Consider the following 14,832-nt stretch of genomic DNA (forward strand, 5'->3'; position numbering starts at 1 on the left):
TAGGAGCAGTTGGTCAGACTGCATTAATGCCTGATCCCATAGGAGCTTCCTGAGACGATTCTCCGTTTTTCCACGCCTGCTTGGTAAACGCCAAGCAATGACCGCATTTGTCAGTCCTATGCCCCTCGCCGAGGCAGAGGAGGCATAGATCATGTGGATCAACTGGTGACATTTTAGATCTACATTCAATACATTTGTGGAATGCTGCCCACTGCGCCATCGTGGAAAAATGAAGAAAAGAGGACAGTATAGAGGGTAAGGTAATATTTTTGTTTGTTTTTTTGCTTTTTTATATATAGAGAGAAGAGAATTTAAGAAGAAAACAGACAGAATCGGGAAGAAGAACAAACTTGGAGCAAGAGGAGTTTAAGGTTTTTGAGAAAAAAACAACGAAGAGGCACAGATCTATAGCGAGAGACGAATAGGCACGAGGCACAGCGAACGGCGGTTGCAAAGACTGAGTAAAATGGCAGACACTCCGCTCTATTTATACCACGATGGGGGAGGGGAGCGGAGTTTTCCCGCCAAAAACCGTTAGCTTTCTAATCTTCCGGCCTAGCACTGCGCAGGCGCAGCAACCCATATGTGTGATGCACAGAGGCCACGACGAAGAACAGGCTGTATTATTAGTCATATGGCATCGGGTTAATAGGGTAGACCAATGGAGAAGCATCAGACATTCCAGGGCTTGGCCCACAAACAGCATGAACTATCCGGAAGGTGGAGTTTTGGTTTGGAAGGTAGAAGAGGTATTCAGTTTGGAATTGACTTTACCTTATTAAGTTGTATTTCTACCTAATGGCCGGTATTCTATCTTTGCTTGTATGTTTCGTTACTTATTCTGCAATACTCTCTTTCATATCACCAAGTAAACCAAGCTGGTCAGCTTCCTCAGAGAATGTGTGGATGGCAAGAACACCTATTGGCTGGCCAGTAAAAGCAAAGGAAATGTTTATCAACTGGCATGGTTGCTCACTGAAACAGAGATGTTTGGCTTGTCTAACTGTTCACACCTGGCATCAACTTTGAATGCTGAATGCAGGTAATTCAAAACAATTATTTGGAAGTACTTATTTATCTGACGAGTGCAGCAGCAATTTGACTAGTACTCAAAACTAGTACTCCAGCTTTGATGCAGAAACAGAACAATGGCCAGGCTGGGTCAAATCAAGGGTAAATCTGGTCCTGTGTTCTGTTTACACAGTGGCTGACCAGCAACCATGGAAAGCCCATAAGCAAAAGATGAGTTTAACAGTGTCCCTGAGCATCAGAGAGTATGCTGCCTGATACCCAAGGTAACAAATGGCCATCAGAACTAGTTGTAATAGATAGCTTTATCCTCCATGAATTTATCCAGTTCCTTTTTTACAGTCCTCAAGACTCATAACTATCCCAACATCTTCTGGAAGTGAATTCCACAGTTTAAGTGTGCACTGTCCTTTTACCTGTCTTGAATTTTTGGTTTACCACAACACCAAGATCTCTTTCTTGGTCATTCCTTGGTAGCTAAGATCTCTTCAAGCTGGGATTTTCTGTATCACTTTATACTTGCTTATACTGAACTGCATTTTCCATTCATCTTTTGGAGCCCCTTGCAATCCCTTTTAACCATTTTGAATAACTTGATGTTGTTAGCAAATTTGGCCACTTTACTGTTCACTTCTAATTCCAGGGCTTCTATGCATAAATTGAAAAGCACCGGTCCACATACAAATGTTTGTAGGCCCCTTCTGTTTACATTACTTCACTGGGGGAATATAACATTTATTTCTGCTCTCTACTTTCTACTCTTTAACCAGAAGAGGCCCTCTCCTCTTATTCCATGACTGTTAAGTTTGCTCAGGAACTTTTGGTGAGTGACTCTGTCAAAACCATTTGGAAGTCCAAGTAAATAATGTCTAGCGAAATGAACCCTCCATATTTACTGACATCCTCAAAGAACTCTAAAAGCTTAGTGAGATAGAACCTACCTTTGCAGAAACCTTGCTGATTCTTTCTTAGTAAGGATTGTCTTCACGTAGGCTTACTAATGTTTCATTTAATAAAGCTTGCCACCAATTTATTTGGAACAGTATTAAGAAAACCTACCAACAAATTCCTGGATCTCTTTGTAAAATTGCTGTCACATTGGCTATGTTCCATTCTTTTGGTGGAGAGAATGTCCTTAACTACATGTTACATATTTTTGTTAGAAGATCCGCAAATTCATATTTGGGTAAGAACTCTAAAATAGATACAAGGGATGTGCAAAGAATTTACTTTGGGGATGGAAATCCATTGGATTCCCTCAGTTCGGCTATCTGAACTCCAGTCTGCTTTCTTGTGCTTATGAGTCTGACTTGGCATCAAGTATTCACACAGGAACCTGCCTGGAATCAAGCCTGCAGAAATGCTGCACAAATGGCATCTCTCTTCTGTGCACGTGTATGTAAGAAGGTTGGTGGTTGCACAACCAGCGATCCGGGCCCGCTCATAGACATCCTCTCAGCTCAGCTTGCTTTTTAAGCCAGGAACAAGAAGTTCAACAGAAGAAAGAAAGCTGGATCCCGAGAGGATCATCACAACCCTAATGGATGCCATCTGGACCTGGTTACTTATTATTCCCAATCTCTAGAAATAGGTAGGATATGAATATAACAACCACAACAACAACTTTCAGTTTGTTAATAAGATTGAGAATTTCATTGTTTGTCACCAATGTTTTCCCCAATTTCTCAGATTCCTTTCTTGAAAACAGTGTAGGTATGAATACGTTCTAGATATTTCACAGTGAAAAGGATTCAGTCAGTCTTTCCACAATCTTCTTAAGCACCTTTTGTACTCTTTTAGTTCTCCACTATTCTCTGATTATCCAGTTGTTCCCTAGCAGACTTCCTTGCTTTTGACAGATTTAATTTTTTTCCTGTTGGCCTTGGTGTTCTTAGCAATATGTGCCCATAACATTTCTCTTGTCTGCTTGCACCTCCTTTGTGCAAGCTCATGCTCCCTTTGTTTTCCACATCTGGGCAAGATTTCTATTTTCTGAAAGAAGCCTTCCATTCAATAATAGCTTCTTGGCCTTGCATGTTAACCATACTAGTGACCTCTTGGTGATAAATTTCTTAATCTGTTATACATTCCAGATGAGCTTCAATTCTCGTGGTTCTAAGCACCCTGCAAGCATTTTCAAGGCACAATCCTATAAACAATACACAGAGCCTAGCCAATCATAGAAGTCTGAATCCCAGCTTCAACTCTGAAAATGTGCTCTGAGATCAAAACATACATGCCAAGCTTGAAGAACTCTCCCTATGCCCTTGCAACCCGCTGGCTGTGGCTCCCAACCACAGAGCTGTAGGTCTGTGGTTATTCCTGGGGGAATGATGAGAGGAGAAAGGCTCCACCTGAATACAGCGTATCCTGGTGGTGCTTCAACTGGATCTGCTCAAGTGCCAAAGGAAAACATTTCTCCTGCAGGATATAAGTGCAGAGAGAACCTACACTTCTATGCTCCCTTTGCCCTCCACTGGATGCAAATAATTCTCCAAATTCAGAGGGTTACAGGCAGCTACACTGGATGGAACTGCCCAGGAATTTAACTCCCTTGACTCCCCTTACAGCTTTCTTTTACCTGATCTCTCATTTTAGGGAAGTCTCCTCTTTTGAAGCACAAGGTGTTGGGAGTTCCTTGACAATTTTCCATCTAAATATATATTAAATCTGATAGCACTATGGTGAGCATATCCAATTGATTCAACATCATTTACAGCTCATACTAGAACCTGGTCAACAGCATTTAGGATTAAATGTAGGGTTGTCTCACCTCTGGTTGGTTCCATGCCAAATAGCTTTCTGGCACAATCAATGAGGCCATCAACAAGTTTAACTTCTTTGTCCTAACTGGAACATACATCTAGTCAATGTGGGGGTAACTGAAATCACCTATTTTTACAATACTCCTCTGTTAGGATTTTGGATCCCGCTATTGTCACCCACAGTGTTTCTGTTGCAGAGTCTGTTCCTTTTAGCTTTTCTAATCTGCTTGCTGCTTCACCCTCTTTAGCATACACAGCAATCCGCCTCTGGTACACCCTTCCCTGGTGATACACTTTAGTCATATTCTGGTCCTGCTGGCAGGATCATTTCAGGGATCATAGCCCATGTTTTATGAAACAGGGAATGAATGTTCCTCTCCTCCAGCCAACTTAAATGGAAAGATCTGGACTTGTATTAAGTCAGAGTTTTCTTGCTTGGACTTGTCTTGGCGTTAGACTAGGCAAAGCGTTTCTGCACCAAAAAAACTACCTGACCTTATTTGTGCAGTTTCTAAAACACTGCCTTGTTACTAATCTATCAGTGCTACTAAGCACTGTATCATAAATCTAGAATCATAGTCTTGATTTCTAAAAGAATCCTTAATGATCAAAACACAGAGACACAAATGTTTTAGTGCGGGTCTGTTTGTGCTGTCTGTTGATATGTTTATATGTAAATGGTTTTATACCATGTATTTAAGTTTTTTAATTTGTGTAAATCTTTCAGAGAACTGGAACTGCTGAATGGTATAGAAATGTTATGAATGAAATGAAAAGCCTAAACACATACTTTTCAACTTAAATACAATTAATTTTGTATCTATGTTTTTTGCAAAGCAATTTCTAACTCAATATTTAATAATTAAACCTAAATGCAGAATTTTTATAGGCATTTAGATTTTAATGTTTGTATCTTACATAATATTTATGCTTATTAGCCAATCAGCAAAAACTTTAAGTTCACTTTGACAATGAATAATTTCTCAGGTTCTGTATTTCCATTGGTCTCATAACCCTTTTAATCTTTAGTAATAAGCTGTAATTCAGCATTTACTTTTTCGATATTATCCAAACTTCTTTGCCTATTACATCTTGATAATAATTACCTCAAGTCCTTTGGTAACTAATTTTGTATTAGTTACTGGTATTTTAATATTTGTATTTTAACTTAATTCCCTGGATTCCTAATTACCTTTTATATAACATATTTAATTGCCTAGAGCGTACAATTCCAAGAAAGGATAGCTTTTGCTTTTGTGTATCTGTATGTATACGGTGGGGTAGGGTGAGGAGAAGAACAGTCACTGTCTTCAGTAATCATGTTGAGCTCATTATGGACTCTGTCACCAACCTTTAATAGGTGATCTGTGACAAGTAATTGACACTAGGCCAGGATTCCTCAGACTGGTTGTAAAAGGGAATTTAAGTGCCTAGATTAACCCAAACAAAAATCTTTGCACTGAAGCCAGTATGTAATAGGAAAAGAGTAGGAACAAGGAAAGAACTAAAGATGAAACCAGAAATGTTTGTCTGAATCGTGTCACTGTTATTCAGCTTTCCAGCTGGAAGAGCTTTCAACACAACCTAAGTTAGGCTGGTACAATGGTATGAGACCTATGTTGAAAATGTACATTATTACTGAAGATGGCCGTAATATTTGTGCACACATCTATGGAACTAATTATTTTCCAAGAGTAGAAATTTAAGGAGTTTGCTGGCATGGCTATACTAATCACGTATTTCTTGCACAGTAGAAAACATGTACCCGCCCTTCTGTCTCTTCAATAGAAAAAGTACTGTATGATACTGTAAAATGTAACTCAGTGCATTTTCACTGGTCATTTAACTTTCCCAAACAAGGTGCTTTCAGAGTGAGCCTCTACTATGTTTATTTCATTTGGCTCATGCTAAAAGTTGAACTTCATGGACTCCTGAACTAAGAGCTGGCTGACAGACTGCCACAAGTGAAAGGGCAACAAAACTGTTTCAAATATGATAGGACAGCATCACAAATGGCTAACAGAATCTTACAGCATTAACTGATGAAAGGCAATACCAATATAGTATTGCAACATATCATGTTCACATTAAATTGCAACAATATTTTTATTAGTCATCTTCCCTCTTACATAAATGAACAGCATATACATGGACTAAAGTTACCAAAATAGAAGGCCTATTAAATAACATAATAATGACAATGAGGCGGAGTACCCATGGGTGGGCCCAGGGTTTGTGTGACCCTGGCAAACAAGGCTTATTTGACATTTATATAACCTCACATAACTCTAAAACAGATCATAATTTATGTGAGCACTGTAACCTTCATATAACCATAATTCCCAGGTTTGAATGGCATAACAATCCCCAAACAGGGATGTTATATTCAGAGTGGTGGCTGTATGTGCTTCACAGCTTAACTGCATCATGCAAAACATGTAACTGCAAAAGTTCCTTAGAGACCAACACTTATATACCGTCACCAGTAGAAAAGCACCTTGAGCTGCAATGTGAAAGAGGCAAATATTATCATCAGTGTGTTCAGTAACTGCACAAATAATACATGGTATTACTGCACAGGCATAAATGATCCCAAGGATTATTTCTGCAGGATTTCATCAACTCTTACCAACAATTCTTTTGAATCCAACCAATGTCTCAATCCACAATAGCTTAACCACAAGGAAGGCAGGTTTGTATGTATGTGTGTATGAAATCAAAACAGGCAAATAAAATAATGTAGAACTGTATGACTATGAAAAGGAAATATGAACTCTTTCTAGCGAGCACTTGCCATACTTACTCCTTCATTTCTTTGGATGGGGAATTACATGTGGGTAAGAATGCTGGTGTGTTACTTAATTTATCCAAGGTACATGCTGTTCCTATGGCTCGTACTACTAGTCCAGATTCTCCCTCCAGATCAAAACACTGCAAGTATCCAACAACTGCATTCCCTCTCATTTCAAGTACCTTCAAACCAATCTTCCTTTGCAGTTCCCCTGCAAAAGAAGCAGAAACCGATTAGCCAGGATTTAACTTAAATGTTATCTAATATTGCTAATATGACAAGGATGAGAGATAGAACATGTACTGAAGTGTCACAAGGAGGTAGCATTTATTATTATTTTTAAATCTCCCTTTTCCAGAACAATGCAACACAAAGCCCATCTTTCCCAAGACACATTTACAAATAAAATATTTTACAGTATGATGGATGCAACAGCTAAACGTATGCAGAATTTGATGAATGAAGCATTCAAAAAGTGATGCAAATGGCAAGTTTTAACTACAGAAAAGAGCTAGCTAGATCTTCAGCATAGCAAGAAATAATTAGCATTGCCAAAGTCTGTAAAACTAAATGTCTGTGCTAAGTCTTCAACTCCTCTCTGCTCCAAAAGCAACAGCTCATGCCCAGAGCAAGCAATTTTTAAAATATGCAGTGGTGGTGTGGAGAATAAGCTGTCCTTCAAAGGAAAAAGTGGCTTCTCAGATTGCTCAGGGTGCAGTCAAGCTCTAGGGAGTGTCCAGAAGAGTTCTTTGGCTTGTATGGATATAAGCATTTAATGTCAAGCAAAGAGAAAGAAAGCCCTCCTTGTCACTAGTTTCATAGCTGCCTCAAGTATGGTAGTTAGCTCAGCACAAGGTGAATACATGTGCCCTAAGGAAGGATCCTCCATGCTGTTAGACAGAAGGGGTTGATGTCTGGGTGAAGAAATCTTCCCTAATCCCAAAAGTGGAGTCAGATGTAGCTCCTGCCTGACATTCACAGGATCCAAGCAAGCCAAGGCTGACAAGGGTGATCAAGGTGCTTTCAATGGCATCCCACTGAACCTTCAGCAACACTCTTGTCATCGAGGAAAAACTTAGAAATGTATCTCTGAGAAAACTCCTGCCCTCTCCTGCTTGAGAACAGAAGCTGTTGCAGACAACATTGTCCCAAGAGGCAAAGAGGTCTATGGATGGAGTCCCCCACATGTTGAAGACCTCATTTAGTATCTCTGAGTCTATTTGCCACTCGTGGAGGTCAAGACTCCTGCTCAACAACTGCACTAGCATGTTCCAGTGACGTGAATGGCAATCAAGGCGATCTGCCTGTTGACACACCAGATTTGAACAGCTAACCACATCAACAGAATCAACTGATTGACTTCCTGTTTGTTGATGTAGAATACCACTGTGGTATTGTCCATGGCAATCTGGCTGAAGTGTCCGGGCAAGAAAGTCTGGAATGTCATGAGAGTCTTCTTCACTGCAAGCAGCCTGAGATAGTGTATATGCTTGCAGGCTTCGCTTTGCTCCAAGATCCTTGCATTTGCAGGGAGCCACAGTAGACTCCCCATTGAAACAGGGATATGTCTGTCATGACCATAAATGACAGCTTGGGACTGAGCATGGCATTCTTTTGGATAAATTCAACTGTCAGTTCCAGCAGGTGAGGCTGAACAGACAAGAGGTAGACATCTGGAGGAGCTTCCTTCCATGGTTGACTATAGGGTCGAACTTATATATGAACCACAGTTGAAGCAGTCACATCTGAAGTCTGGCCAAAGAAACAACTAAGACAGTGAATGCCATGAGTCCAAGAAGTTGTTGAATCTGGAAAACTGTCACCACATGTTGGCAGTGGAAACTGAAGGCCATCTTGACAAGTGCTGCTGCTCTAGAACGGTCTGCTAGCAATTTGCCACAGCATTCTCCATGGGTAGGTCTAGAATCTGCATATCTGACACCAATTTCCCAAAGGAGGATGCTGGGTTCAGCACACTTTAACAGAGAGGGCCCTACCTCACCACCCCCGTTCAGATGGTCAGAAAGACATGGCAGATGTTGGCCCATCAAATGTGCTTTGACTCATTTTCACTTGCCAACAATCTGGTTTATTCCAAATCTGAAGAGTGCCAGACAACTGTTCCTCTGCAGGCAGTGGGCTGAGAAAGGTATCCTCAGTTTAAATCAGCCAACAGGCAAAAACTGTGAATTCCTCCCCTTTGATGATTTACAGAGAACACATCAAAATGCACACTGGCAACACCTCAAAAACAAACAAACAAAACAACAACAAAAAACCAAAACCAAAGCTCTATTTCCTGTATGATTCAGCGGCATTCACTGCCCTGTAAGCCCTGACATTATTGGAAGATTTGGCCGGCTCTACCCACTTGTGCAAACTGGCTCTTTGCACAACTGGGGCTACTGAGGAAAGATCAGCCACATCTACTGAAGTGGCTATGTGTTCATCTCTGCTCACATTAACCTTCTTCCATTTGGTTTCATAAAACACAGTCTATGACTAGTTAGGAAGTACTGCGAACCAGCCTTAGCTGGAACATCTGAGTAAATCTGTTTACGATTGAGCTATAGATGTCAGTTCTCTTCCTCCTGCAGACAATATTAATTCATTTCAGAAAAAAAGAACTCACACCATTTAATAGTACAGTGACTATCAAAAGGGCATACAAAGGGTAGATAAGTCAGGATGAAGATAAAATACTTGCAAACAACTGGTACTATAAATTAGGAAATAGGGAAATAGAAGACTTTTTTCTCTACTGGTATTGATCTAAATATTTGTTGCAAATGATGGGAAACAAGAGAGCAAGCCTTGCTTGTATCCACTGATTATATAGTATTTTTTAAGGTCGCTAAAGAACAAAATGCAATGTGTTTTGTGAAGTATTAACACTACTAAGAATGACAAAACAATGATTCATAATATATAACTGTGGGGTGAATTGGCTTTCAACTTATGAGAAAATTCAACTAATAGTTAGGATCAGTTCTCTACACATGCATTGTCTAAGCTTATCATTCTGTCAAGTCCTTTCAAATAGTTCAACAATTCTAAATGACCTTTGAAATTCCAATCTACCAAAGGATACGTGGCTGCTTTATAACCAAAACTACAGTTTTAGAACAGACTAGAAATTACCACACAAAGCTGCATCTGTTTGTAAATTATTGTTAGATTAAGTTTTATGTTAACAGATGAAATGCTTACCAGTTACCATGAGTTTGACTTTTCTGTTGGAAATCTGTCAGCTCTTTACGAAAAAGCTATTCCATTGCACTTACAAAGTTTATTACATCTATTACATTCAAACACAAAACAATACTGCCTTTTCTATCTATATTTCATTTTTCACATTACCTATAACATGCTCAGTTGACTTAAGGATATTAATCAAATCTGAAAAATAAATTTCTACAGCAATATACAAACATGTAAAACCCTTATTACTGCACCCCCAAATAAAGCCATGTATATCTTTAAGACATTAACTGATATTATAACTACCTGACATTAATGAAATAAGCCGCTGCCTGGCCTCATTTGATGCCCTTGGGGTACGGATTCGGTCTATCCATTGATATTCTGGATCTTCATTTACCACCAGCTCTTCCACAAATCCATGAATAATTACAGCTTTATAGCACTTTGGAATAGATGTAGCTGTTAAAAAATTAGTTCCGTGACATATATATTTATTTAAAATTATATATCAAAACATGATATATGTTCCAGGGTACTTCACAATAACACAATTAAATCTCAAAAAAACAAACAATAGGACAGAGACAAAAGCTTACAGGTGAGCCATACATTAAAAATGAGAGTGAATGAAGATGTTTTCACTTGCCACTCAATCATGAATAACACTGGTGCCTGTTGAATCTCTCTGAGGAGGGCCTTCCACAAGTGGGAAACAGACAGGCCCTTCTCTAATTCAGATGCCTTCCAAATGTTGTTGGAGAGAAACTCCCATCACGGCCTATGTCAACCCCTGCTCAAGTCGATGTCCACTACCTTGCCTCCAAAGCAGGAGGCACTCGAAGCAGAGCATCAGCAAATGATTTCAAAGTGTGGACAGGATGGTGCAGGAGCAGCCATTATTTCAGGTACATCAGTCCGAGCATTTTCAGGCATACTGAAGGAGGCTCAGAAGCAAACAGGCGGTCAGTTCTGAAACCATGAAATAACACCCAATTGTGCTGTAACAGCAAAAATACTGGCAGTTGTGTTCTGAACTAACTGAAACTTCCAAACATCAGAAGTGACCCCACGTCTAACTGAGGCTACCAATATAAATTTAAAACAGACTAACCCAAACAGGTACCCAAATGTGTTGCACTGTAGCACCCACCTTCCCCAGCTAGCATGGTGTCAGATTGAAGGGCCATAAATCAAAAGGTTTTATTGAATTAGTTCAGCAGTTCTCTCATTTTTCACACATCTCATGTAAAAAGATTCTGCAAAATGCTTTTTAGACTTACTGCAGAAAAATTTGACTCCACATGATGACTGTCTGAAGCGGTTTAAGTCATTGAAGAGGTCTACTTTCACCACCACATTGATCTCTCCACGAATACCTGAATATGAGAAAATATGTCAGAGTGTGAGAACTTGTATTAGGCCACGGACACAGTCTTTTCTGACTATTTGAATATTGCCTTTCAGGTCAAAGCCTTTCAAGTATACTTAAAATCATAAACACAACCATCTAAAAAAACAAAAGACACACTAAAAACCATATACATAATCTGAATAAAAACAAAACACTTTGAACTATGGGGTAGGGTTATGAGAGGAATCTATTTGTGGGTGATTCCCTGGGCTTGGCTCATTTTGCAGGACTGACCCAAACACGAGAGGAAGCCTGCAATGTTAGAGGGACAGATTCTGAAAGGGTTCATCTTAATCCACACCAAGGCACCACAACAAAAAGCATTTAAGAAGAAATAACTTTTCCCACCACAGAAAAAATATGAATCTATAAAAGGACCACCAAGAAAGACTTTAATAACTGAACAGATGCACTTGGCAATCAGAATGCTGAAGTATCTCATGGCCAAATAGCACTTGATTTTTCTTTGTGCTGTGACATGCCCAATATTATAACTTATATGTCAGGAGTAAGTTACCAGCAGTTACCGAGATCCATAAGTACTATGATTCTCAGTTAGAATATTCCTGAACCGATATTCCATCTGCCAATTCATATTATTCTAGGGCAAGATTACAATGCTAGGACCTGATAGAGTGGAAAGCAAAAACAGAAGACTGCAAAAGCAGCCATTAGAAAAAGGCAAAGCTATGTATTGTGATGGTAGAGGAGGAAATGAGACCCCACTGGTGCAAGGATTGAAGCATTAGTATGAAAGGGGGTGTTTTATTTTGTTTTAAAGATTCACCTTGCAAAGGCAGATCAAGTCCCATCTCTTTCAGTTCTGTCTTTCCTACTACTGGATCTTGTGGAATCCAGTAGACATAAAAGTATGATGGACATGTGATTCTCTGTTGTGCATCCCTAGTAAATGGAACTCTAACACACACTGCCTTTAAACAGGGAAAGTTCTGTTTCGCTTTTAGTTAATAGGCAGATTGATCCTTCATGAATTTGCCTTTTCAAAAAAATCTATGGTAATAGTCACCTGCTGCCTGAAATATCACATGAGAGCCACGCAGTGAATTAGCAAGTTGAAAAGTTAATGAATTAAGACCTTGGGAACCAGCATCCTGGGGAGAAACAACAACTTCGGCTGCAAACCTCCCAGACAGCTTCAGCTACTAGGTAGTATTATACAGCAAATTAATAATATAGAATAGTGAAGAAGCTGAATGCCATGGCAAGAAGACAGCAAACCCTCCAGAATTGTGCCCCAGCTGTAAGCACAGCGTAAGGCCCAAAGTCATGTAGAAGCTATTGCTTCACCAGCATTTGAACTCCAGTGTATTGAAACATGAGAAAGAGCAGTAAGATAATCAGGAAGCTGGCTCTGGGACAATGCCCTGAATGACCCTATGTGCTGTGATGCACTTTTTGGACACAAGCACAGGCTATACCATAATGTCGGTTTGTTACTACACTGAAAAATAAGGACACAGGTTCCATTATTTGCTGGAAACAAGTTTCTAGAAAAGAGGTGTGCCCTTTAAAGACCATACTTTAAAAGGTAAATTTGCTTTCATTTTTGCCTGAAGTTTTATTATGACTTTGTGCCAGCTTTCTTCCTGATATATTATCAAAGATATTTCAGTACTTTAAATCATAATATAGGCAAGATAGCATAACTCTAAATAGCATTCTTAAAACTAACATTTTTTCCCCTTTGCAATCACATAGTAACACGACACACTGGAAAAACACCCTCAACAACCAATGTTTCGGATTAGGTCAAACTGATATATATTTTTTAAACAGCACAGTTAATCTACCTCAAACCATTTAAAATATTTTTTAAGAAAAGCAAGTTTTAAAACAGAACAATCTTACCATGGATTGTATCATAGATTGGAAACCAGCCAGAGATAACTGTAGCTGCTTCGCTGTAGAGGAGAGGATCGATATCAATGTAAACTTTTCCAATGGCATCATTCGCACTGTAGGTGTCATGATCAAGGACAGTTATCTGGAGAGGTTCATCTTGTAGATCTTCATCATCCACCTGGAAAATAAAATGCCAATATGGGGATTTAAAAAGGCAGAGTCTGCATTAATAAAAACTTCATTCAGACTTCCTAGTTTGTAGTGACAGATAAAACTGAAAAGTGTTTTGGAAACCCAAGAATTCTAACTTCTGCTTTTAAATAGTTTCTATGAATATTAACCTGGGTTAACATTATATGCATAAACACACATGTATATACAGCAGAGGATACATACTTAATTTTATTCCCCATGAAACCATACCAGTGTGAGCATAAACATAATTCCAATGTTATTCGATTTAAAATATGGTATTGCAAATGTCGCTTTTGCTACTTGCAGAAACAGCTCTAGTATAAATTCCCTAGCTCAGTGCTGTCTATCATTCAAAAAAATTAAGTGTTTCTTCTCACATCACCTTTCACCCTACACTATGTTTCAACACATGCTATTCTATATGCCTTTGTCACCCAAATACCATTTAACAACATGAAGTCTAAACGTCCTATCATATAGACAGCAGTCCTTCCTCATCCTTTGAAATTGCTCAGTAATTAGTGATTAATTCTTGTTGCTTATTTACCTCAAATTTAAACCATTCAGAATTCCATTGAGGATTGAGAGACTTGGGATACACATCTGTCTTAAATGTGGTATTTCCAAACTTCACCTGAAAAATAGACAGAAACCTATTACAAATTGAAACAAAATCTTAGTCTCTGTTCTACACCTTATTCCAACTTCTGACAGTCAACAAAATTAATTTTATGCAATTTCTTTCAAACATGCAATTTAAAAGTCTACAAATCACTTTGGTGACTAGAACTAACCATCCCTTTACATATATGAAACAAGGCTTTACATTAGTTATTGCTAATTTGTTATACTTTGTTGCATTGTCAACTATGACAAATAATTACTTGAAACATTATCCTATTCCAGCTTCCATTTACCATGTAATTCATTTTAAGCTCATTACCAAACAAAAGATTCTGCAGTTACAACTACAGCTTCATCCACAGAAAATGCCATGTGAGGCTATCAAAGATGAACAGAAACTGACATTATAGGGTTTGTTTGCATTATTGTTCCAAGTCCCTCAGCACCTTTGCATACTTCCCTTTTTAGGAGACACAACAGTCTTCAAACATGGATTTGCCCTGATTGTGTGTAGAACAAGGGATGTGGCATGATTTACGATGCAAACACATACATGGGTAGAGGCTGCTGAACATACACAGCCTTTTTCCCTCCAGAACAAATTTAAAGTAAGCAATGAGCCCAGTTGTGATAAAAGTAGCTTGAGGCAAGGGGAAGCAATTTAGCATCCTTTTTGCCAGCCAGATTGCACCCCTACATGTCATCTGGATAGATTCATATTTGAAGACATGGGAGGTTCCACTTAGCCTTCATAGTTTATAGGAAGCCACATTGGCTGAATGTGATGGGGAAGCGCAGGAAACACAAAGATTTTTTTTTCTTGTAGGTGTAAGTAAAAGCCATGCATCAGTAATCACAATTTTTGTTACTATGGTCAGAAACATAACCAGCAGCAGCCTTACCACTCTAAATGCAAGCGTTTTGATCCATTCCCACCCGTTCTCCACAGT

General features: G+C 39.0%; 1 protein-coding gene across 16 annotated transcripts in view; it reads right to left on the reverse strand.

Moving 5' to 3' along the window:
* Positions 1-14,832, reverse strand: part of C2CD5 (C2 calcium dependent domain containing 5) — a 99,573-nt gene that overhangs the window by 72,349 nt on the left and 12,392 nt on the right. For all 16 annotated transcript variants that reach the window (XM_044452222.1, XM_044452220.1, XM_044452219.1 and 13 more), the window contains exons 2-6: positions 13,806-13,892; positions 13,070-13,241; positions 11,070-11,165; positions 10,093-10,248; positions 6,598-6,796 (exon numbers count right to left, since the gene is read on the reverse strand). In XM_044452222.1, coding sequence (XP_044308157.1) covers positions 6,598-6,796; positions 10,093-10,248; positions 11,070-11,165; positions 13,070-13,241; positions 13,806-13,892 — 710 coding nt within the window. The remainder of the gene's footprint in view (positions 1-6,597; positions 6,797-10,092; positions 10,249-11,069; positions 11,166-13,069; positions 13,242-13,805; positions 13,893-14,832) is intronic.

Source organism: Varanus komodoensis, unplaced genomic scaffold (assembly GCF_004798865.1).
Source record: "Varanus komodoensis strain SLA01 unplaced genomic scaffold, ASM479886v1 scaffold70, whole genome shotgun sequence".
In the NCBI taxonomy this organism is placed as follows: domain Eukaryota; kingdom Metazoa; phylum Chordata; class Lepidosauria; order Squamata; family Varanidae; genus Varanus; species Varanus komodoensis.